Genomic DNA, 23,914 nt, shown 5'->3' on the forward strand with positions numbered 1-23,914 from the left:
CATCACTTCTGAATAACTAGCTAACTAACATGTAGACTTTTCCTGAGTACTGAGTAATGGCAAGAAATATGAATTCATGCATGGAAAATCAAAGTAGTTCATGTTAAGTTTTCATGCCATAAATTTTGTGTTATTATACTTATTATTATTATTATATCAGCTTTTATATGCATTTTAGAAGAATTTGCATTAGTATAGCAAATAATATGCAACTTTTTCAGAATTAAAAAATATTTTTTTAAGGCTGCATCTGGAGAAAAGCTTCATGTAACTCAAGATGACATAAAATTATCAGGTCATGCATTTGAAGCTCGAATATATGCAGAAGACCCAAAAAATGACTTTATGCCTGCTGCTGGGGATCTGCATCATCTTTCCACTCCGATACCATCTAGTAATGTTCGTATAGATACTGGTGTTAGGCAGGGTATGACATTCAAATTATCTTATTGATCAGTTATATATTTTATTTTCATATCATGAAGAAACAAAATTAGTATTATTGTTGTTTTTATTAATCAGCAAGAATATAATAATAGCTGAATTATATACTGTGTTGTTTAAAAATGTTAAGACTCTTGATCAAACTTCAAAACCAAAGCAAAGCAGACTGATAAACATAAAAAAACTAAACTCATTCTACAAAAATTACATTTAAAAAATTTATAGAATTGATTGTGATGATAATCTTGGTAATCAGTTTCATATGATTTTTTTTTTTTTTTTTTTTTACATAGGTGATCAGGTGTCTGTACATTATGATCCAATGATAGCTAAATTGATAGTTTGGGGACCAGATAGGCATGCTGCCTTACGAAAATTATATCAGTCCTTATCTGAATATAGTGTAAGTGTCATTCTAGCCATCACTGTTTTAAAAATTCAGTTCGATATTTCAGAATATTACAGAATTTGGAGTTTGCACCTTGAGTTTGTAGGAGCTGAAAGATAAGGTGTTTTAGAAAATAATTAGCCATAATTGATTTTTTTTCCCTAAATTATTATAATTATGAGTATTTGCTTGCTTGTTAAGAGTTGTTTGCTTTGTGTGGTTTTAAGAGCTATTATTTTTGTTATAAGTATACAGTATTGTACATCAGGTGCCAATGCATAGAATAATGGCGTATGATTTTATTTGCTGCAGTGTTGTGAAATGAATTTCCTTCATAGAGTAAAGGATTTATGGAAGGAAAGTAAATCTGGTGAGTACATTTGTCAGAAAGTATTTTGAGAGTAAGTGTCAGAAAGCAGAGAGAGAGAGAGAGAGAGAGAGAAAATATGAGAATCATAGCAGTTAGTTGAGTGACTGAAGATCAGAGAATACAAGTGTGAATCATGGCAAGGTTATTGTTGCATTCAGTAAAGTGTTGGAAGAGAGTGAGTGTGCATGTAGTATGAGTGATACCAAAAATAAAACAGAGGAAAATAAAAAGAATGGTCAGATGATAATGGGGAAAGATAGCATGCTTACGTGGACTTCTTTACAGAACAGATGTAGTTGAAGGATGCCTGGCAGGTGGTATGACACAGAAGCAAAGGAAGGAAGAGATGTGAGGAGAGAGAGAGAAAGAAAGCAGAGTATGAAAGAGCAAAATAGAGAGAATGATTAAATTTTGTATGCGATTCTATGATAAGAGGAGAGTACTTAAGAAGAGTGTAACAAAATCGTGTTTTTCTGAGGCCAACATTAAGCATGTTAGCAGTGCTGTAAGGATAAAGTGAGGGAAAGTGAAAGAGGGGATTCTCTCAACTTGTACTAGTGACAAGAGTAGCATGTCTGAAGATATGAAAGTTTTATGTTGCTCCTACCCACCTAAAGACAATCACAAATATCCATGTCCATGACAGGATTCGAATTCACAGCTTATTTGTTGGAGAGCAGGTATGCTAACCACTTGGCCAACTTGGCTGGCAAGTTGATGGTAAGAGTAAGAAAGTAAAAATGATGAGTCTGTGGCCACAGTATGATAAAGGTGAGCAGAGATGAAGAACTATGATTGAAAGGTGCTCAGGTTGTGCATGAGGAATGTTGTAGAGTTTTTGGCTACTTGGAGCGAGCTTGATGGATGGAATAACTTATGTAAGAGGGATAGTTTGCATTTGAATGGATTTCGAGGTTGGTGTCTTGAGAAAGTATTGATCTTTGAGAGAGTTTGAAAGTGCAGCATCAGGGAAACTAGAATGTTTAGGGAAATGCAAGTGAGTGGGTGCAGGCAACCCAGACACGAGTAAGTGGGAGAGTGCACATGAGCTGTAGTAGCTCCTTACTCAAGTTCTTAACATTAGTGGGATAATCAACATAAGATATAAGGGAAATTGTGGGATGAAGGGGATATTGCAGTTTATATATATTTAATGCCAGAAGTATTCTGAATAAAGGTGTGGATTTTTTTGTCATTGGTCAGTTCAACTTGGCTAAACATTATAGATATTAGTGAGACTTGGTTGACAGAGGATGATATAGGGATAAAATGCAAGAGGAAACTGAAAATGGGTGGGATTTTGCTAATGATAGCAGAAAAATCGAACCCAAACAGAATTGAAATACATCGGGAGGAGAGGGATGCAGAGGACAGTTGCTAAAGTGAAGACAATTTTTTTATTTTATTTTGTAATATATTCATGCTAGCATTATTTCGTGTTTTTTTTTATTTCTTTATTTATCTATTTAATAATAAGATATGCCATATTTTGATTTTTCATTACTTCTTTATTTTTAGATAAATTTCATACTATTGGCTTTGAAGTTATATTCCTTTCCCATTAAATAAAGTTTTTAGACACATTTCACAACAGTGCGTTACATTTTAGTATTGCTTTGCCTACTGTATATATCAGTCAAATTTGGCATTTGGATTCTTATATTAAAATTTATTAACACACGTTAATTTTGACTGAAAGTAGATATCTTTTAGTGTAGAACTATTTTACTGTAAAATTATATAAAAATTATATTTAAATTGTGTAAATATTTAATTTATTAATTTATTTAAATATTTAATTTATTTTAAATAATTATATAAAATTAAATAAACTATTAAAAAAATATAAAACCCATTACATGAATTCCTATACACATTTAGACTTATGTGTTAGTTATACTTACGTTGGTTTTAATACACTTAAATTTCCTAAATCCTAGAATAAATTTACAATAACCACTGAAATTTAATAGCTTATAATTTCTATATACTTCAATTATCAAGCTTGCATATCTTTCCCTGAGTGCTATCTGTAGAAAACTTACATAGACTAACAGACTAAATATTTATTCACTTCATCATTCCGCACAAAAATTTATAAATGGCATTATAAAAATTCTAACATAGCTAGAGTGATATGCTTTAATGACATTATACCTCCTAAAGAATTACAATTCTTCTTAGTTTTAGTACTGATAAATCCAATTTTACAAAAATAAAAATATTAACACCTCTCCTCCAATCAGCATGCAGTCTAATAGGGAATATCTTCTGTTTTGAAGTTAGTAGCCTTACATTAGGTTGCTTAAGGAATCAAAAATTACTTAACAAAGCGCTACTTAAACCAATATTCAAATTAACCTCCCTTATCCATATCCCTAAAGATGAAATCCACTCATCAGTATCAGAATAATGTAAATGCCAGTGTAAACATATTTTATGAAAAGAATGCAGATCTGCAACTAATCAGAATGTGCAGAAAACATCTCTACAGAAAACTCCTCATTTAAATAAATTTGGCTGAAAAAAATTAAAAACATTTGTAAGACTATCTTCATCCTCTGGTATAAACAACAATACCTGCTACCCCTTGACTGCACCCAAAGAGCATAGTCAGGACATATTTCACATTATTATTCATTTCTGTATTTTGTGCCTTTGTGATAGCAATGAGAGGAAAAAATAATTTAATAAAATATTCACTTATTTTGCCTGTGGTGTAGTAATTAAGCCATTAATTACTACATCACACGTGTAGTAATTATTTCTAGCAGTATAGATTCCTGTTACTGCTAGAAATAATGAAATAACGAAGTGCATAAAAATATTGCAGAAATCAGTACATTATTATGATATCAATGTTAATTCAGTCTCTGTAATCCTAAATTGCTAAACACATATGATATGATGCAGATCAATTTCCACGTTTATTTCAAAAGTATTTCCTGTATACCTTATTTCCCTCCTGTCATGCAGATTTGTTGTTTACTACTGCATAGATGATTCCGTTATTTCTAAATCATTTGTAAGGTAGCACAATCCTTGTGGTAATAGGTTAATTTGTGTTTGTTTTTCTATACACTGATAATCAGAAAAACAGTATTGAACTTTTTCTGTTTTAGAGCAGTAAAGTTCTGTTTTAATAATAATTTTCGGATGGCATAATGTTTTAAACAAAATACAAAAAAAAAAAAAAGAATTTTTTTTTTCTTATTTATTTTCTTTGTGTTGTGAATTTAACCCACAAAACAAAGATGAACAACTGCCAACACTAACTTTTCTATGTTTTTAGCAAAATTAAGATTCTGGACACATTTAAAAGTAAGGTAACAGAAAGTGTAAGGCAGTACAGTATAAATTTATTTTATGCACAACTTATGATCAGTACTATAAATATTTCAAATTATCCATTTAATATTTTTCTGCTTTTTTCCTTTTCATGTATCATTAAATACATGGAACTCAACTGTGTATTTATGATATATGATGCAATCATAATTACTGGGTATTTTTTTTTATAGAAATAACATTCTGAAATATTTATTTTAATTGATCTTCAATTCTATAAAGATGATATATTATGCAGAAGGCAGTATTTTAGGTTAATTGATCTTTAATAAAATGAAGACCAATTTGCAGACTTCAGAGTTGTTTGTTTTAATGTTTTAGGTGGCAGGAGTCAGTAACAATATCTCATTTCTGATGAGTCTTGCTAGCCATATTCAGTTTCAAAAGGGAAATGTGAGTACTGATTTCATAGCTAATTATAAAGATGAACTTTTTCCATACAAGACTCCATCAGCTCAAATTCTTTGTAAAGCTGTTTTAGGGCTACTTCTTAATGAGAAAGAAGATAGCAAAATAGTTTCAGGTGAGAACATTTAGAGAGTAGTTTAAAAAATATATGCTGTAATAATAATACTTGTGTCAATTCCAGTTTCTGGAATTAAAAATGAGCATTACATTCTGATGTCATAATTGTTTCAAATTTTGTACATTTCTGATATCCTCAATCATCTTATAGATTGCTATTTTCCATGTTTTAATTTCAATCCATCTCTTAACTATAATCATTCATGAAACCATAGATCATAAATACTTCTTGCACTAAAAATACTGTCAAGAAGGCACATGCATAGATTTATAATTAAAGCTGTTTTTTTTTTTTTTTTTCAAGATTGTGAAAGGTTGTTATGTACAGTCAACTCTTACACTGTGTGAACACCACTATAACAAATTACTGAAAAGTCTCAACCAAAGCCCCATAGATGCAATGACATAATAAAAGAAATTCACTATAGCAAACTATTCACTATAACAAACTATTTCTGTGGTCTTTATGAGTCTGTTGTAATGACAATTGCTTTTTGGTATGAATGGAGTTACCTACATGATGTCATGCAGCTTCAGTGAGAGAGAGAATGGAACAGTGCAATATTGTTCTTGGCATATGACAAGAGAAAGGAAGATCGTTCAAAAAAATAAAAGAATAATAATATGTTTTCTGCCTTCATTTGTCTAGAGAAGTTGGCCTTGAGTTATAAATTATTTATATCCTTGAGAATATAAATTATATTTTATATAATTTATATAAAAGAGTCCTGCGAAAGATTAGAGGCATGAACAGATGGCATCAATGGCAATACCATATTAAAAACGAGGATATTAGGAAAGAACTTGACATTGTCAGCATCCAGGAATGCGTTAGCAGAGCTAATCTCAGGTGGTATGGTCACTTAAACAGAATGGGAGAGGAAAAATTAGCAAAACAAGTGTTCTCTGCCAGGTTGGCAGGAAAACGACCCAGAGGAAGACAAAGACCAAGATATAGTTGGATTGATAAGGTACAAAGTGCCTTAGATGATAGAAATATAAGATCTGATAATGTTGGAGTCATGACAAGTATCAGACTGATTTGGAGGAAAATTGTGGATAGGAAGTTAGTAATGATGTAAATTTTTCATGTAATACTATCATATCCTGTACACCCCTTGAGGGTACATAGCAGGAATTTGATGATGATGATGATTATCTGTAGATAATAATAAAGTAAAGGGTTAATTTGAATCTAATTTGAATCAAAATATCTACATAAGGGTCAAAGCTGCATAACTGAGAGGAGACCTCCACATAGCCTTTAAAGGAATGCAGAGAACTGACCAGGACTTCTGACCTAATGTCCAATCCTCACCTTCTCGTGGTGCACCCTGTTGGGTATCTACCTGGATACTGAACGAACGGGGATGGGCTGGCAATTTGGGATTTAGGCAACCAAATTGTATTATTCTTATTGGCTTAAACCAATATAGAAAATGATCGTAAAACATGACAAAATTTCATGCCGGCTGGGGCGTCATCCAGTTAAACAAGGCCCCCGTTGTTTTCACCAGGGAACCAGGGCGAACAGCGAAAAGTCAGCTACCGGAAAAAATCTGAAAGCACACCCCAACTCAACTTCACCAAGGTTAAAGATCGGTACTATCAACATAAGAAGCCTGAATGGCAAAGCAATGGAGCAATTAGATAAGTACCAGATCGACATAATAGGGATGACTGAAACAAAAAAGACAAAAACTGGTGAGATTTTTCTGAACAATAAATAGAAAATGTTATATTCAGGAAATGACAATCAAGGAAAAGAAGTTGTAGCCATAGTATTCAACACAAAATATGAGGCTAATCTTCTTGAATGGCAGACGGTCTCAAGTAGAGTGATGTGGGCTAATATCAGAATGGGGAATTAGACAATGAGACTTATTTGTGCCTATGTATCCACAGAAGGTTCTACTAAGGTAGAAGGGGAGGAATTTTTTTTTGAGGCTTTAGAAAAAGCAACTGACACAATGAAAAAGGAAAAGTTGGTCCTTGTTGGGGATCTAAATAGCAGATTAGGAAATGATTGTCAGACATACAAAAATATTTTGGGAAAATTTGGAGAAAAGAGCAAAGCTAATAATAATGGCAAATACCTGTTGATTTTCTGCTCAGGACATGAACTGGTTATTACTAACACCATGTTCCAACATAAAATGTGCATAAATTCACATGGAGAGAAGAGGCAAGGAATAAGGAAAGTCTCATTGACTATGTTATTGTTAATAGTGATGTTTTCTCCCTGGTGCAGGACACCAGAGTGTACAGAGGATTTGAAATTGGAAGTGGTCACTATTTAGTCTTGAGCAGGATAAAATTGAATTTCATATTGAAAAGAATAATATATAAGAAAGTTTTAAAGCGGATAAAATTTGAGAAGCTCTCATATGTGAACTGTAGACTAAAGTACACAAAGATTATTGAAGAAAAAATGAAAGAGTTTGAGAACAGGAACCAAACCTTGGAGATTCAGTGGCAAGCCTTGAAGAAAACCCTGATCGATTCATCCAGAGAGGCATGTGGTGAGGTTGTCTGCAAGGATAGAAAAATCAGAACTCCATGGTGGACACAGGAAGTTAAAGAGGCAGTGAAGGAAAAGAAGAAAGCAAATCAAAATTTCCTGTCAAATAACTCAGCTTGTGCTCTTAGAAAATACAGAGACAAATGTAAGAAAGCTAAACACTGTGTAAAACTAGCTAAACAAAAGTCATGGGAGGACTTTGCCAAGAACATAGAAAATAAATATCAAGAAGGTGGTAAGATATTCTGGAGATTGTTGAAGAAGCTTAGAAATGGAGGAAAGAGTGCTGTAAAAGAAGTTAGAGATGATAAAGGTTACATAAAAACAGGAGAAAAAGATATCCTTGAAGTATGGAGTAAGTACTTCGAAAAATTGCTAAATGAAACAAGCCATGATAGTACAGGGGTAAAAAACACTCAACAGGCATAAAGTCAGGAATACATATCCATACTTGAAGTAGAAAAGCCATCAAAGGCTTGAAATGTGGAAAGGCAGCAGGAGTAGATGATATTCGACCAGAAATGCTGAAATATGGTGGTATAAAAGTGGCTGCACTGCATAGTTCAGAAAGCCTGGACAGAGGTATTTCCCTACTGAGTGTTCCTGGTAAGATTTATGCCAGTATACTTGAGAAACGGTTGAGAAGAATCGTGGAAGAAAAAGCTTGGTGAAGAACAAGCTGGATTCGGGCCAAATAGAGGCTGTCAGGATCAGATCTTCGTTTTATGACAAATAGTAGAGAAATCATGGGAATATAACAAAGATCTGTATTTGAGTTTTGTCGATCTGGAAAAGGCATATGACAAGATGCCAAGAGAGATGCTTTTAATATGCTACAGTTATATGGTGTCAATGGGGCATTATATCAAGCAATACTTAGTCTGTATTTGAGTTGTAAGTCAGCAGTTAGAATTGAAGGAAGTACAGGAAGAAGTGTTTAATGTTAAATCTGGAGTGAGACAAGGATGTACATTATCCTTTCTGTTATTCATTATCTATATGGATTATATTATGAAGGAAAGTGGTATTAAACAAGATATCAAAATTGGAGATGTTAATGTCAGCTCTTTGCTTTATGTGGATGATGTTATACTTCTAAATAAATCCGCTACAAGTTTGCAAGATTCCCTGACTAAATTGAATAACTGTTGTAATAGATATGGTGTGTAGGTCTGCAATAAAAAGTCAAAGACAATGAAAATAGGCAGAATCGTTGAAAATGTCAATTGCGTTGTGAATGGAGAACCTATGGAACAAGTAAAATATTTCAGCTACTTAGGCACGATTTTTAGTGAAGATGGTAAATTAAATATGGAAATAGACAACAGAATCAACAAAGATGGTATGGTAGGAAGTCAATTGAATAAATTCATATGGAATAAGAGAGAAATTAGTCGGAACACTAAATTAGTTCTATACAAGACAGTATTCAAGCCACTTTTTACTTATGGATCTGAGAGCTGGGTTAGAAGTAAAACACTTGACCAAAGACTAGAGACCACAGATATGAGAGTCCTGAGAAAGATTAGAGGCATTAACAGATGGCATCAATGGCAATATCATATTGAAAACGAGGATATTAGGAAAGAACTTGATATTGTCAGCATATCAAGTCCAGCAATGCATTAGCAGAGCTAATCTCAGGTGGTATGGTCACTTAAACAGAATCGGCAAGGAAAGATTAGCAAAACAAGTGTTCTTTGCTAAGTTGGCAGGAAAACGACTCAGAGGAAGACCAAGATATAGGTGTATTGATACGGTACAAAGTGCCTTAGACAATAGAAATATAAGATCTGATAATGTTGGAGTCTTGACAAGTAACAGACTTATTTGGAGGAAAATTGTAGATAGGAAGTGAGTACTGATGTAAATTTTTCATGTAGTGCTATCATATCCTGTACACCCCTTGAGGGTACATAGCAGGAATTTGATGATGATGATGATTATCTGTAGATAATAATAAAGTAAAGGGTTAATTTGAATCTAATTTGAATCAAAATATCTACATAAGGGTCAAAGCTGCATAACTGAGAGGAGACCTCCACATAGCCTTTAAAGGAATGCAGAGAACTGACCAGGACTTCTGACCTAATGTCCAATCCTCACCTTCTCGTGGTGCACGAGAAGGTGAGGATTGGACATTAGGTCAGAAGGTTTGGAGTCAGAAGGATTAGGTCAGGAGGATTGGACAACAGGTATTTGCAATTTGGGATTTAGGCAACCAAATTGTATTATTCTTATTGGCTTAAACCAATATAGAAAATGATCGTAAAACATGACAAAATTTCATGCCGGCTGGGGCGTCATCCAGTTAAACAAGGCCCCCGTTGTTTTCACCAGGGAACCAGGGCGAACAGCGAAAAGTCAGCTACCGGAAAAAATCTGAAAGCACACCCCAACTCAACTTCACCAAGGTTAAAGATCGGTACTATCAACATAAGAAGCCTGAATGGCAAAGCAATGGAGCAATTAGATAAGTACCAGATCGACATAATAGGGATGACTGAAACAAAAAAGACAAAAACTGGTGAGATTTTTCTGAACAATAAATAGAAAATGTTATATTCAGGAAATGACAATCAAGGAAAAGAAGTTGTAGCCATAGTATTCAACACAAAATATGAGGCTAATCTTCTTGAATGGCAGACGGTCTCAAGTAGAGTGATGTGGGCTAATATCAGAATGGGGAATTAGACAATGAGACTTATTTGTGCCTATGTATCCACAGAAGGTTCTACTAAGGTAGAAGGGGAGGAATTTTTTTTTGAGGCTTTAGAAAAAGCAACTGACACAATGAAAAAGGAAAAGTTGGTCCTTGTTGGGGATCTAAATAGCAGATTAGGAAATGATTGTCAGACATACAAAAATATTTTGGGAAAATTTGGAGAAAAGAGCAAAGCTAATAATAATGGCAAATACCTGTTGATTTTCTGCTCAGGACATGAACTGGTTATTACTAACACCATGTTCCAACATAAAATGTGCATAAATTCACATGGAGAGAAGAGGCAAGGAATAAGGAAAGTCTCATTGACTATGTTATTGTTAATAGTGATGTTTTCTCCCTGGTGCAGGACACCAGAGTGTACAGAGGATTTGAAATTGGAAGTGGTCACTATTTAGTCTTGAGCAGGATAAAATTGAATTTCATATTGAAAAGAATAATATATAAGAAAGTTTTAAAGCGGATAAAATTTGAGAAGCTCTCATATGTGAACTGTAGACTAAAGTACACAAAGATTATTGAAGAAAAAATGAAAGAGTTTGAGAACAGGAACCAAACCTTGGAGATTCAGTGGCAAGCCTTGAAGAAAACCCTGATCGATTCATCCAGAGAGGCATGTGGTGAGGTTGTCTGCAAGGATAGAAAAATCAGAACTCCATGGTGGACACAGGAAGTTAAAGAGGCAGTGAAGGAAAAGAAGAAAGCAAATCAAAATTTCCTGTCAAATAACTCAGCTTGTGCTCTTAGAAAATACAGAGACAAATGTAAGAAAGCTAAACACTGTGTAAAACTAGCTAAACAAAAGTCATGGGAGGACTTTGCCAAGAACATAGAAAATAAATATCAAGAAGGTGGTAAGATATTCTGGAGATTGTTGAAGAAGCTTAGAAATGGAGGAAAGAGTGCTGTAAAAGAAGTTAGAGATGATAAAGGTTACATAAAAACAGGAGAAAAAGATATCCTTGAAGTATGGAGTAAGTACTTCGAAAAATTGCTAAATGAAACAAGCCATGATAGTACAGGGGTAAAAAACACTCAACAGGCATAAAGTCAGGAATACATATCCATACTTGAAGTAGAAAAGCCATCAAAGGCTTGAAATGTGGAAAGGCAGCAGGAGTAGATGATATTCGACCAGAAATGCTGAAATATGGTGGTATAAAAGTGGCTGCACTGCATAGTTCAGAAAGCCTGGACAGAGGTATTTCCCTACTGAGTGTTCCTGGTAAGATTTATGCCAGTATACTTGAGAAACGGTTGAGAAGAATCGTGGAAGAAAAAGCTTGGTGAAGAACAAGCTGGATTCGGGCCAAATAGAGGCTGTCAGGATCAGATCTTCGTTTTATGACAAATAGTAGAGAAATCATGGGAATATAACAAAGATCTGTATTTGAGTTTTGTCGATCTGGAAAAGGCATATGACAAGATGCCAAGAGAGATGCTTTTAATATGCTACAGTTATATGGTGTCAATGGGGCATTATATCAAGCAATACTTAGTCTGTATTTGAGTTGTAAGTCAGCAGTTAGAATTGAAGGAAGTACAGGAAGAAGTGTTTAATGTTAAATCTGGAGTGAGACAAGGATGTACATTATCCTTTCTGTTATTCATTATCTATATGGATTATATTATGAAGGAAAGTGGTATTAAACAAGATATCAAAATTGGAGATGTTAATGTCAGCTCTTTGCTTTATGTGGATGATGTTATACTTCTAAATAAATCCGCTACAAGTTTGCAAGATTCCCTGACTAAATTGAATAACTGTTGTAATAGATATGGTGTGTAGGTCTGCAATAAAAAGTCAAAGACAATGAAAATAGGCAGAATCGTTGAAAATGTCAATTGCGTTGTGAATGGAGAACCTATGGAACAAGTAAAATATTTCAGCTACTTAGGCACGATTTTTAGTGAAGATGGTAAATTAAATATGGAAATAGACAACAGAATCAACAAAGATGGTATGGTAGGAAGTCAATTGAATAAATTCATATGGAATAAGAGAGAAATTAGTCGGAACACTAAATTAGTTCTATACAAGACAGTATTCAAGCCACTTTTTACTTATGGATCTGAGAGCTGGGTTAGAAGTAAAACACTTGACCAAAGACTAGAGACCACAGATATGAGAGTCCTGAGAAAGATTAGAGGCATTAACAGATGGCATCAATGGCAATATCATATTGAAAACGAGGATATTAGGAAAGAACTTGATATTGTCAGCATATCAAGTCCAGCAATGCATTAGCAGAGCTAATCTCAGGTGGTATGGTCACTTAAACAGAATCGGCAAGGAAAGATTAGCAAAACAAGTGTTCTTTGCTAAGTTGGCAGGAAAACGACTCAGAGGAAGACCAAGATATAGGTGTATTGATACGGTACAAAGTGCCTTAGACAATAGAAATATAAGATCTGATAATGTTGGAGTCTTGACAAGTAACAGACTTATTTGGAGGAAAATTGTAGATAGGAAGTGAGTACTGATGTAAATTTTTCATGTAGTGCTATCATATCCTGTACACCCCTTGAGGGTACATAGCAGGAATTTGATGATGATGATGATTATCTGTAGATAATAATAAAGTAAAGGGTTAATTTGAATCTAATTTGAATCAAAATATCTACATAAGGGTCAAAGCTGCATAACTGAGAGGAGACCTCCACATAGCCTTTAAAGGAATGCAGAGAACTGACCAGGACTTCTGACCTAATGTCCAATCCTCACCTTCTCGTGGTGCACGAGAAGGTGAGGATTGGACATTAGGTCAGAAGGTTTGGAGTCAGAAGGATTAGGTCAGGAGGATTGGACAACAGGTATTTGCAATTTGGGATTTAGGCAACCAAATTGTATTATTCTTATTGGCTTAAACCAATATAGAAAATGATCGTAAAACATGACAAAATTTCATGCCGGCTGGGGCGTCATCCAGTTAAACAAGGCCCCCGTTGTTTTCACCAGGGAACCAGGGCGAACAGCGAAAAGTCAGCTACCGGAAAAAATCTGAAAGCACACCCCAACTCAACTTCACCAAGGTTAAAGATCGGTACTATCAACATAAGAAGCCTGAATGGCAAAGCAATGGAGCAATTAGATAAGTACCAGATCGACATAATAGGGATGACTGAAACAAAAAAGACAAAAACTGGTGAGATTTTTCTGAACAATAAATAGAAAATGTTATATTCAGGAAATGACAATCAAGGAAAAGAAGTTGTAGCCATAGTATTCAACACAAAATATGAGGCTAATCTTCTTGAATGGCAGACGGTCTCAAGTAGAGTGATGTGGGCTAATATCAGAATGGGGAATTAGACAATGAGACTTATTTGTGCCTATGTATCCACAGAAGGTTCTACTAAGGTAGAAGGGGAGGAATTTTTTTTTGAGGCTTTAGAAAAAGCAACTGACACAATGAAAAAGGAAAAGTTGGTCCTTGTTGGGGATCTAAATAGCAGATTAGGAAATGATTGTCAGACATACAAAAATATTTTGGGAAAATTTGGAGAAAAGAGCAAAGCTAATAATAATGGCAAATACCTGTTGATTTTCTGCTCAGGACATGAACTGGTTATTACTAACACCATGTTCCAACATAAAATGTGCATAAATTCACATGGAGAGAAGAGGCAAGGAATAAGGAAAGTCTCATTGACTATGTTATTGTTAATAGTGATGTTTTCTCCCTGGTGCAGGACACCAGAGTGTACAGAGGATTTGAAATTGGAAGTGGTCACTATTTAGTCTTGAGCAGGATAAAATTGAATTTCATATTGAAAAGAATAATATATAAGAAAGTTTTAAAGCGGATAAAATTTGAGAAGCTCTCATATGTGAACTGTAGACTAAAGTACACAAAGATTATTGAAGAAAAAATGAAAGAGTTTGAGAACAGGAACCAAACCTTGGAGATTCAGTGGCAAGCCTTGAAGAAAACCCTGATCGATTCATCCAGAGAGGCATGTGGTGAGGTTGTCTGCAAGGATAGAAAAATCAGAACTCCATGGTGGACACAGGAAGTTAAAGAGGCAGTGAAGGAAAAGAAGAAAGCAAATCAAAATTTCCTGTCAAATAACTCAGCTTGTGCTCTTAGAAAATACAGAGACAAATGTAAGAAAGCTAAACACTGTGTAAAACTAGCTAAACAAAAGTCATGGGAGGACTTTGCCAAGAACATAGAAAATAAATATCAAGAAGGTGGTAAGATATTCTGGAGATTGTTGAAGAAGCTTAGAAATGGAGGAAAGAGTGCTGTAAAAGAAGTTAGAGATGATAAAGGTTACATAAAAACAGGAGAAAAAGATATCCTTGAAGTATGGAGTAAGTACTTCGAAAAATTGCTAAATGAAACAAGCCATGATAGTACAGGGGTAAAAAACACTCAACAGGCATAAAGTCAGGAATACATATCCATACTTGAAGTAGAAAAGCCATCAAAGGCTTGAAATGTGGAAAGGCAGCAGGAGTAGATGATATTCGACCAGAAATGCTGAAATATGGTGGTATAAAAGTGGCTGCACTGCATAGTTCAGAAAGCCTGGACAGAGGTATTTCCCTACTGAGTGTTCCTGGTAAGATTTATGCCAGTATACTTGAGAAACGGTTGAGAAGAATCGTGGAAGAAAAAGCTTGGTGAAGAACAAGCTGGATTCGGGCCAAATAGAGGCTGTCAGGATCAGATCTTCGTTTTATGACAAATAGTAGAGAAATCATGGGAATATAACAAAGATCTGTATTTGAGTTTTGTCGATCTGGAAAAGGCATATGACAAGATGCCAAGAGAGATGCTTTTAATATGCTACAGTTATATGGTGTCAATGGGGCATTATATCAAGCAATACTTAGTCTGTATTTGAGTTGTAAGTCAGCAGTTAGAATTGAAGGAAGTACAGGAAGAAGTGTTTAATGTTAAATCTGGAGTGAGACAAGGATGTACATTATCCTTTCTGTTATTCATTATCTATATGGATTATATTATGAAGGAAAGTGGTATTAAACAAGATATCAAAATTGGAGATGTTAATGTCAGCTCTTTGCTTTATGTGGATGATGTTATACTTCTAAATAAATCCGCTACAAGTTTGCAAGATTCCCTGACTAAATTGAATAACTGTTGTAATAGATATGGTGTGTAGGTCTGCAATAAAAAGTCAAAGACAATGAAAATAGGCAGAATCGTTGAAAATGTCAATTGCGTTGTGAATGGAGAACCTATGGAACAAGTAAAATATTTCAGCTACTTAGGCACGATTTTTAGTGAAGATGGTAAATTAAATATGGAAATAGACAACAGAATCAACAAAGATGGTATGGTAGGAAGTCAATTGAATAAATTCATATGGAATAAGAGAGAAATTAGTCGGAACACTAAATTAGTTCTATACAAGACAGTATTCAAGCCACTTTTTACTTATGGATCTGAGAGCTGGGTTAGAAGTAAAACACTTGACCAAAGACTAGAGACCACAGATATGAGAGTCCTGAGAAAGATTAGAGGCATTAACAGATGGCATCAATGGCAATATCATATTGAAAACGAGGATATTAGGAAAGAACTTGATATTGTCAGCATATCAAGTCCAGCAATGCATTAGCAGAGCTAATCTCAGGTGGTATGGTCACTTAAACAGAATCGGCAAGGAAAGATTAGCAAAACAAGTGTTCTTTGCTAAGTTGGCAGGAAAACGACTCAGAGGAAGACCAAGATATAGGTGTATTGATACGGTACAAAGTGCCTTAGACAATAGAAATATAAGATCTGATAATGTTGGAGTCTTGACAAGTAACAGACTTATTTGGAGGAAAATTGTAGATAGGAAGTGAGTACTGATGTAAATTTTTCATGTAGTGCTATCATATCCTGTACACCCCTTGAGGGTACATAGCAGGAATTTGATGATGATGATGATTATCTGTAGATAATAATAAAGTAAAGGGTTAATTTGAATCTAATTTGAATCAAAATATCTACATAAGGGTCAAAGCTGCATAACTGAGAGGAGACCTCCACATAGCCTTTAAAGGAATGCAGAGAACTGACCAGGACTTCTGACCTAATGTCCAATCCTCACCTTCTCGTGGTGCACGAGAAGGTGAGGATTGGACATTAGGTCAGAAGGTTTGGAGTCAGAAGGATTAGGTCAGGAGGATTGGACAACAGGTATTTGCAATTTGGGATTTAGGCAACCAAATTGTATTATTCTTATTGGCTTAAACCAATATAGAAAATGATCGTAAAACATGACAAAATTTCATGCCGGCTGGGGCGTCATCCAGTTAAACAAGGCCCCCGTTGTTTTCACCAGGGAACCAGGGCGAACAGCGAAAAGTCAGCTACCGGAAAAAATCTGAAAGCACACCCCAACTCAACTTCACCAAGGTTAAAGATCGGTACTATCAACATAAGAAGCCTGAATGGCAAAGCAATGGAGCAATTAGATAAGTACCAGATCGACATAATAGGGATGACTGAAACAAAAAAGACAAAAACTGGTGAGATTTTTCTGAACAATAAATAGAAAATGTTATATTCAGGAAATGACAATCAAGGAAAAGAAGTTGTAGCCATAGTATTCAACACAAAATATGAGGCTAATCTTCTTGAATGGCAGACGGTCTCAAGTAGAGTGATGTGGGCTAATATCAGAATGGGGAATTAGACAATGAGACTTATTTGTGCCTATGTATCCACAGAAGGTTCTACTAAGGTAGAAGGGGAGGAATTTTTTTTTGAGGCTTTAGAAAAAGCAACTGACACAATGAAAAAGGAAAAGTTGGTCCTTGTTGGGGATCTAAATAGCAGATTAGGAAATGATTGTCAGACATACAAAAATATTTTGGGAAAATTTGGAGAAAAGAGCAAAGCTAATAATAATGGCAAATACCTGTTGATTTTCTGCTCAGGACATGAACTGGTTATTACTAACACCATGTTCCAACATAAAATGTGCATAAATTCACATGGAGAGAAGAGGCAAGGAATAAGGAAAGTCTCATTGACTATGTTATTGTTAATAGTGATGTTTTCTCCCTGGTGCAGGACACCAGAGTGTACAGAGGATTTGAAATTGGAAGTGGTCACTATTTAGTCTTGAGCAGGATAAAATTGAATTTCATATTGAAAAGAATAATATATAAGAAAGTTTTAAAGCGGATAAAATTTGAGAAGCTCTCATATGTGAACTGTAGACTAAAGTACACAAAGATTATTGAAGAAAAAATGAAAGAGTTTGAGAACAGGAACCAAACCTTGGAGATTCAGTGGCAAGCCTTGAAGAAAACCCTGATCGATTCATCCAGAGAGGCATGTGGTGAGGTTGTCTGCAAGGATAGAAAAATCAGAACTCCATGGTGGACACAGGAAGTTAAAGAGGCAGTGAAGGAAAAGAAGAAAGCAAATCAAAATTTCCTGTCAAATAACTCAGCTTGTGCTCTTAGAAAATACAGAGACAAATGTAAGAAAGCTAAACACTGTGTAAAACTAGCTAAACAAAAGTCATGGGAGGACTTTGCCAAGAACATAGAAAATAAATATCAAGAAGGTGGTAAGATATTCTGGAGATTGTTGAAGAAGCTTAGAAATGGAGGAAAGAGTGCTGTAAAAGAAGTTAGAGATGATAAAGGTTACATAAAAACAGGAGAAAAAGATATCCTTGAAGTATGGAGTAAGTACTTCGAAAAATTGCTAAATGAAACAAGCCGTGATAGTACAGGGGTAAAAAACACTCAACAGGCATAAAGTCAGGAATACATATCCATACTTGAAGTAGAAAAGCCATCAAAGGCTTGAAATGTGGAAAGGCAGCAGGAGTAGATGATATTCGACCAGAAATGCTGAAATATGGTGGTATAAAAGTGGCTGCACTGCATAGTTCAGAAAGCCTGGACAGAGGTATTTCCCTACTGAGTGTTCCTGGTAAGATTTATGCCAGTATACTTGAGAAACGGTTGAGAAGAATCGTGGAAGAAAAAGCTTGGCGAAGAACAAGCTGGATTCGGGCCAAATAGAGGCTGTCAGGATCAGATCTTCGTTTTATGACAAATAGTAGAGAAATCATGGGAATATAACAAAGATCTGTATTTGAGTTTTGTCGATCTGGAAAAGGCATATGACAAGATGCCAAGAGAGATGCTTTTAATATGCTACAGTTATATGGTGTCAATGGGGCATTATATCAAGCAATACTTAGTCTGTATTTGAGTTGTAAGTCAGCAGTTAGAATTGAAGGAAGTACAGGAAGAAGTGTTTAATGTTAAATCTGGAGTGAGACAAGGATGTACATTATCCTTTCTGTTATTCATTATCTATATGGATTATATTATGAAGGAAAGTGGTATTAAACAAGATATCAAAATTGGAGATGTTAATGTCAGCTCTTTGCTTTATGTGGATGATGTTATACTTCTAAATAAATCCGCTACAAGTTTGCAAGATTCCCTGACTAAATTGAATAACTGTTGTAATAGATATGGTGTGTAGGTCTGCAATAAAAAGTCAAAGACAATGAAAATAGGCAGAATCGTTGAAAATGTCAATTGCGTTGTGAATGGAGAACCTATGGAACAAGTAAAATATTTCAGCTACTTAGGCACGATTTTTAGTGAAGATGGTAAATTAAATATGGAAATAGACAACAGAATCAACAAAGATGGTATGGTAGGAAGTCAATTGAATAAATTCATATGGAATAAGAGAGAAATTAGTCGGAACACTAAATTAGTTCTATACAAGACAGTATTCAAGCCACTTTTTACTTATGGATCTGAGAGCTGGGTTAGAAGTAAAACACTTGACCAAAGACTAGAGACCACAGATATGAGAGTCCTGAGAAAGATTAGAGGCATTAACAGATGGCATCAATGGCAATATCATATTGAAAACGAGGATATTAGGAAAGAACTTGATATTGTCAGCATATCAAGTCCAGCAATGCATTAGCAGAGCTAATCTCAGGTGGTATGGTCACTTAAACAGAATCGGCAAGGAAAGATTAGCAAAACAAGTGTTCTTTGCTAAGTTGGCAGGAAAACGACTCAGAGGAAGACCAAGATATAGGTGTATTGATACGGTACAAAGTGCCTTAGACAATAGAAATATAAGATCTGATAATGTTGGAGTCTTGACAAGTAACAGACTTATTTGGAGGAAAATTGTAGATAGGAAGTGAGTACTGATGTAAATTTTTCATGTAGTGCTATCATATCCTGTACACACCTTGAGGGTACATGACAGGAATTTGATGATAATGATGATATTGATCATCCTTATCTTATTAGCCAGCCGAATTTTCCTGTACCTTACCAGGTCTATAGCAGCACCAAACAAAATTTTTCATCCTATCCACCTCTACTTGACTCTATACTGTTCAAAACCACTACCTCTAATTTCTCCCTTACATCTCCACTTTGGATTGATATAATCCCTCTACTACCATCAACACCACCCCTCTCTTTTTGCCCTGTCTGTGTTCATGAAAAACATCATATCCCTGAATTTTTGTTCCTATCATGATATCCTCAACAACCACAGCTCGCTTAATTTGACAGGTTTGAGGTAAATTAACTCTCTCAATGCAAGAGTTTCATTCCTCTTTATTTCAGATACGTCTGGCATTCATAAACACACACATACTAGTTCATTTTTGGTTCTATAACAAGTTCCAGTGACACAATTTCTCAATTGTGACTCCTCTCCCAGCCATTCCACTCTTTCAATCACTGATCTACTATTGACACAATATCTATCATACCTCTCCTTAAATTCATTCTCTGACAATGCATTCATGACTACATCTCCTCTGGAAACTTATTTAACTCTTGTCACTCTCCAAGCAAAAATTCTAGTTCTTACACTTTTACTAACCACAACCTATACTTACTTGAAGGGATGATCCATTGTCCTCCTCTGTTCAGTCATGTATCGAAAATTTTTTAGCTTAGTAGAACTTCTTTCATAACTTATGTTTCTGTTGTCCTCTTTTCACCTATCAGCTAACTCACAAAAAAATCTGTAATCACTCCTCCTTTTGGTCATTCACTTCCAAATATTTTCCTCCACTTCCACATCCCCAAGAAACTCAAGCTACCAAATTTGGGTACAGTCTAGATGTCATGATATCAAAGCCTTATAAAGAGGAATTAATAGCTCCACCATATACTATTCTAATGTCTGTTGATCAGCCTCAACATATATATCAAAGTTCCATGTGGTATTCTGCCAGATGTCTTTGTAAAGTCATCTTTGCTGTCAAGTGTGTAAATTACTATGACAGGATCTTTCTTTCACAAAACCATGCTGCCTGCCATAGAGTATCATATTTTTTATGCACATTTTTGAATATTGTCATTGACCAACTTTTTCAATACTTTAACTCCCCCCCCTACTCCAAGATATTGATTGGTCTATTAATTTTCTACCTGTGACTCTGTAAAAATTCGATGCAGCAAGAATAAATTTTGTATAACGAACGCATCAAGTTTTTACAGATAGGCAGAATCCAGAACGCCTGTAAATAATCTTTTCTCTTAATATTTAGTATTGTATGTAGCATGTACAGGGTGTTCGGGATAAATTTGACAGTTTCGTAAGGAAAAAGAAAATCTTCTTTGTATCTATTAAATTTAATGAATTGACAAAACAACATTACAGGCAGAGTTAATTACAATACTATCAACAAGATTTACTCAAAATAACCACCATTAGCATCGATCACAGCTTCAATTCTGCTTCGGAACCTCGAACAAGCTGATGCTACAGTCTCCCTGGGAAGGGCCGCAAAAACTGTTTTAATTTTATCCATTAACTGGGCTTTTGTATTACTGGAAGTGCGATTGGTGTCTTTTTCAACTGCGCCCCATACAAAATAATCCATGGGGTTAAGGTCTGGGGAGTTTGGAGGCCAAACATTTGGACTGGTGAAGTCGTAGAAATTTTCAGACAACCATTTTTGACTTTTCCCAGAGGTGTGGCAAGGGGCCGAATCCTGCTGCCATACATACGGCCTACCATTGGCTACCCTTGTTATCCAGGGCTTGACTACAGTTAGCAACTCCAAGAACAAAGCCCGAATTCCAATGCCAGGGTTCTTCAACACCTGTTCCTGCAGATTTGCGAGGAATTCTGCTGTACGAACGCAATCAGATCGTCTGCTAGGGATCTTTCTTCTTGCTACATCCTCGTAGTCACCATTGCAAGTCTCTAGTTCATGCCTGATTGTTTTTACTGTATTCAGGGAGCATTGGGCAGCAGTCGTAATATCCTTATTTTGATGGCGGGCACGAATCATCATGATACAAGTTATTCTCTTCCATGATTCAGGTGGGTTCCAGCTATCCATCCTTTCTGACATCTTGTATATGAATGAAGAAGGGTCCAAACTTTTAAATGAAGAGAAGTGTGTGTTAATACATGTAACTTACGGAAAAATATAATTAATTATAAATATGTCAAATTTATCCCGAACACCCTGTATATAGCCCAACGGGAATTAGCTATCTCTTTGAACAAAAGATGTAAAATTGTCAAGGCTAAGGGAAACGCTCTACATTTGGAAAGCTGTTTGAAATTTTGTTTACAACTTCAACCCTAAGTGACCTCAAGGTCAATGCAAAAAGGGGGTAGCAAGATTCAAACGAATGTTCCGCTGGCCAACTTAATCAGATTAGAACATGAAGACAGAGAAGAAAGGGCTTGTCGAAAGTTCCAGAACCAGGAATCATATGATAACGTAAGGGGTTCGCATAAGTGCATGCAAGGAGTGCATGGGATTTAGAAAACTGAAATCAGGGTTTTGGAACTGATGGAATATAAGACGGGACTTCTATGGACGGGAGTTTTTTTACACAGAGAGGAGAAACGAGCATACAAGGAGACGATGTGAGAGAAAGCCTTAGAGTGAAGCCGTGACGTGTCGAGGAGGAAGCTGGTGGTTAGAGGGAGAAAAATGCCGCAAGCCGTCATTAGCCCAGAAGCATAGATGACCAAGGGGATGAACAGCCGAACTTGTCCGTGAGCCGTTCCACTTATCTAAGTCCTTTAAAGCCCTAACAATTTGTGACCCTTCGCCAGTATGTTAACACGCCAATGCATCGTCACCCACATCCCGCAAGCCAACCTGATGAATTGCCGGTAATCCAAGGACCTGAAAGAAGAAAGATCCAAAACCCAAGACGAAGAAAAGGAAACATAGGAAGTCGCAGCCTGCGGAATTGGAGAATGCAGCCTAACAGAAGACAGCCCATGTGAGTTAAAACATTGTTTTATTTAGACTGTGTGATGCTATAAGGATAGGTCAATGAATTGAGAAATTCATGTAAAAGGGACATTAATAGCCTGAGTATCTTTTAGAGACTTGTTCTGTTTGGAATTTGAGGATTGCATCTAAGAATGAGTATAGCTAATTCCTAGGAAATATTTTGGGTTATGATTTAATCTAACACCTGTATATAATCATGTATGGTTTTTCTTAACTAACTTTACAAATTGTTATATTGATCGTAACATGTCCTTAATGCTGATTATTCAGGTATTGAGAAGTTTTGTTGATGATATTTCTTTAAGCTAGATAGATAGATAACATGATGTGTGCCTTGTATTAATTGAAGTAGAGATATATGCATGTTTGTGTTAGAGTTTTTTTGAGAATTACAGAGTATCATCCCCTGTCTTCTAGTATAAAATATATGCCTATTTGTTGACTATTAAATCCTATGTTGCATTTAAGCAAAGTTTTTGCCTGATCTTATTTTTAATTTCAATGCATTGATCCTAAATAAAATCAAACTTTAGTGGGAAGCATTGGTATAAATAGTAAGTGAGAAAAGGGTCAAGACTGCAAAGCAAATTGATAACTTGGGGATGATAAAGTAATTTTGTTGTGAAAGATTTAGTGACCTACTGGAAGTGCTATATTTCTTGCACCATATCGAGGCATGGATGGCGCAGTCAAAAATCTAAATAAATATTTCCATTGCTCTCAGATGAAAGGAATATAGATTTCGGAAGGTAGGAATGCATTCAAAAATAGAGAAGAAAAAGAATTAAACAACGGGTACGATATAAAGAGATATATATGAGATACTGCCAAATAGATACAGAATAACACAAAAATAAAGAAAAATAAAAAACATCACCCATTACACCTCCTTTATGTAATGGAACTATTTTGACCTCTTTCCACTGCTTTGGTACTCTTCCAGTGTGATAACACTTATTCTCTGGTTATGGGCACTGCTATTTCTCTTGCATTGTCCTGTAAGACAAAGGCTGATACTTTGGTAGCCGCATGTCTTTCATTAAGATTTAATATCCTATACACTTCGAATTCATCTTCCTCTATTCTCGTTTTGATACTTGCCACATTTTTCACTGTGGTATCGCCACCTGAATAATATATACTCACAAATTAATCACTCGGTAATTAAACTATTTCTTCTGTTTTGTCACTTCCCTACCATCAGTGTTCATTAAATGTATTCTTGTTTTTGCTTGGCACATAATGAAAGAACTCTATGGGATTTTCTTTGGCTTACTCAGGTATTTTACTTCAAATAGTCTGGTTTTGCATTCCTCATCATGTTAGTTATGTTGTATGTGT

At 35.3% G+C, this 23,914-nt stretch overlaps 1 protein-coding gene across 2 annotated transcripts in view; it reads left to right on the top strand.

Moving 5' to 3' along the window:
- Mccc1 (Methylcrotonoyl-CoA carboxylase 1) overlaps nucleotides 1-23,914 on the top strand; it is a 126,793-nt gene that overhangs the window by 70,897 nt on the left and 31,982 nt on the right. For both annotated transcript variants that reach the window (XM_090414195.1, XM_090414197.1), the window contains exons 10-12: nucleotides 244-427; nucleotides 738-847; nucleotides 4,872-5,073. In XM_090414195.1, coding sequence (XP_090270321.1) covers nucleotides 244-427; nucleotides 738-847; nucleotides 4,872-5,073 — 496 coding nt within the window. The remainder of the gene's footprint in view (nucleotides 1-243; nucleotides 428-737; nucleotides 848-4,871; nucleotides 5,074-23,914) is intronic.

Source organism: Typopeltis vanoorti, chromosome 24 (assembly GCF_054136105.1).
Source record: "Typopeltis vanoorti isolate ZY-2024b chromosome 24, IOZ_Tvanoo_1.0, whole genome shotgun sequence".
Taxonomy (NCBI): domain Eukaryota; kingdom Metazoa; phylum Arthropoda; class Arachnida; order Uropygi; family Thelyphonidae; genus Typopeltis; species Typopeltis vanoorti.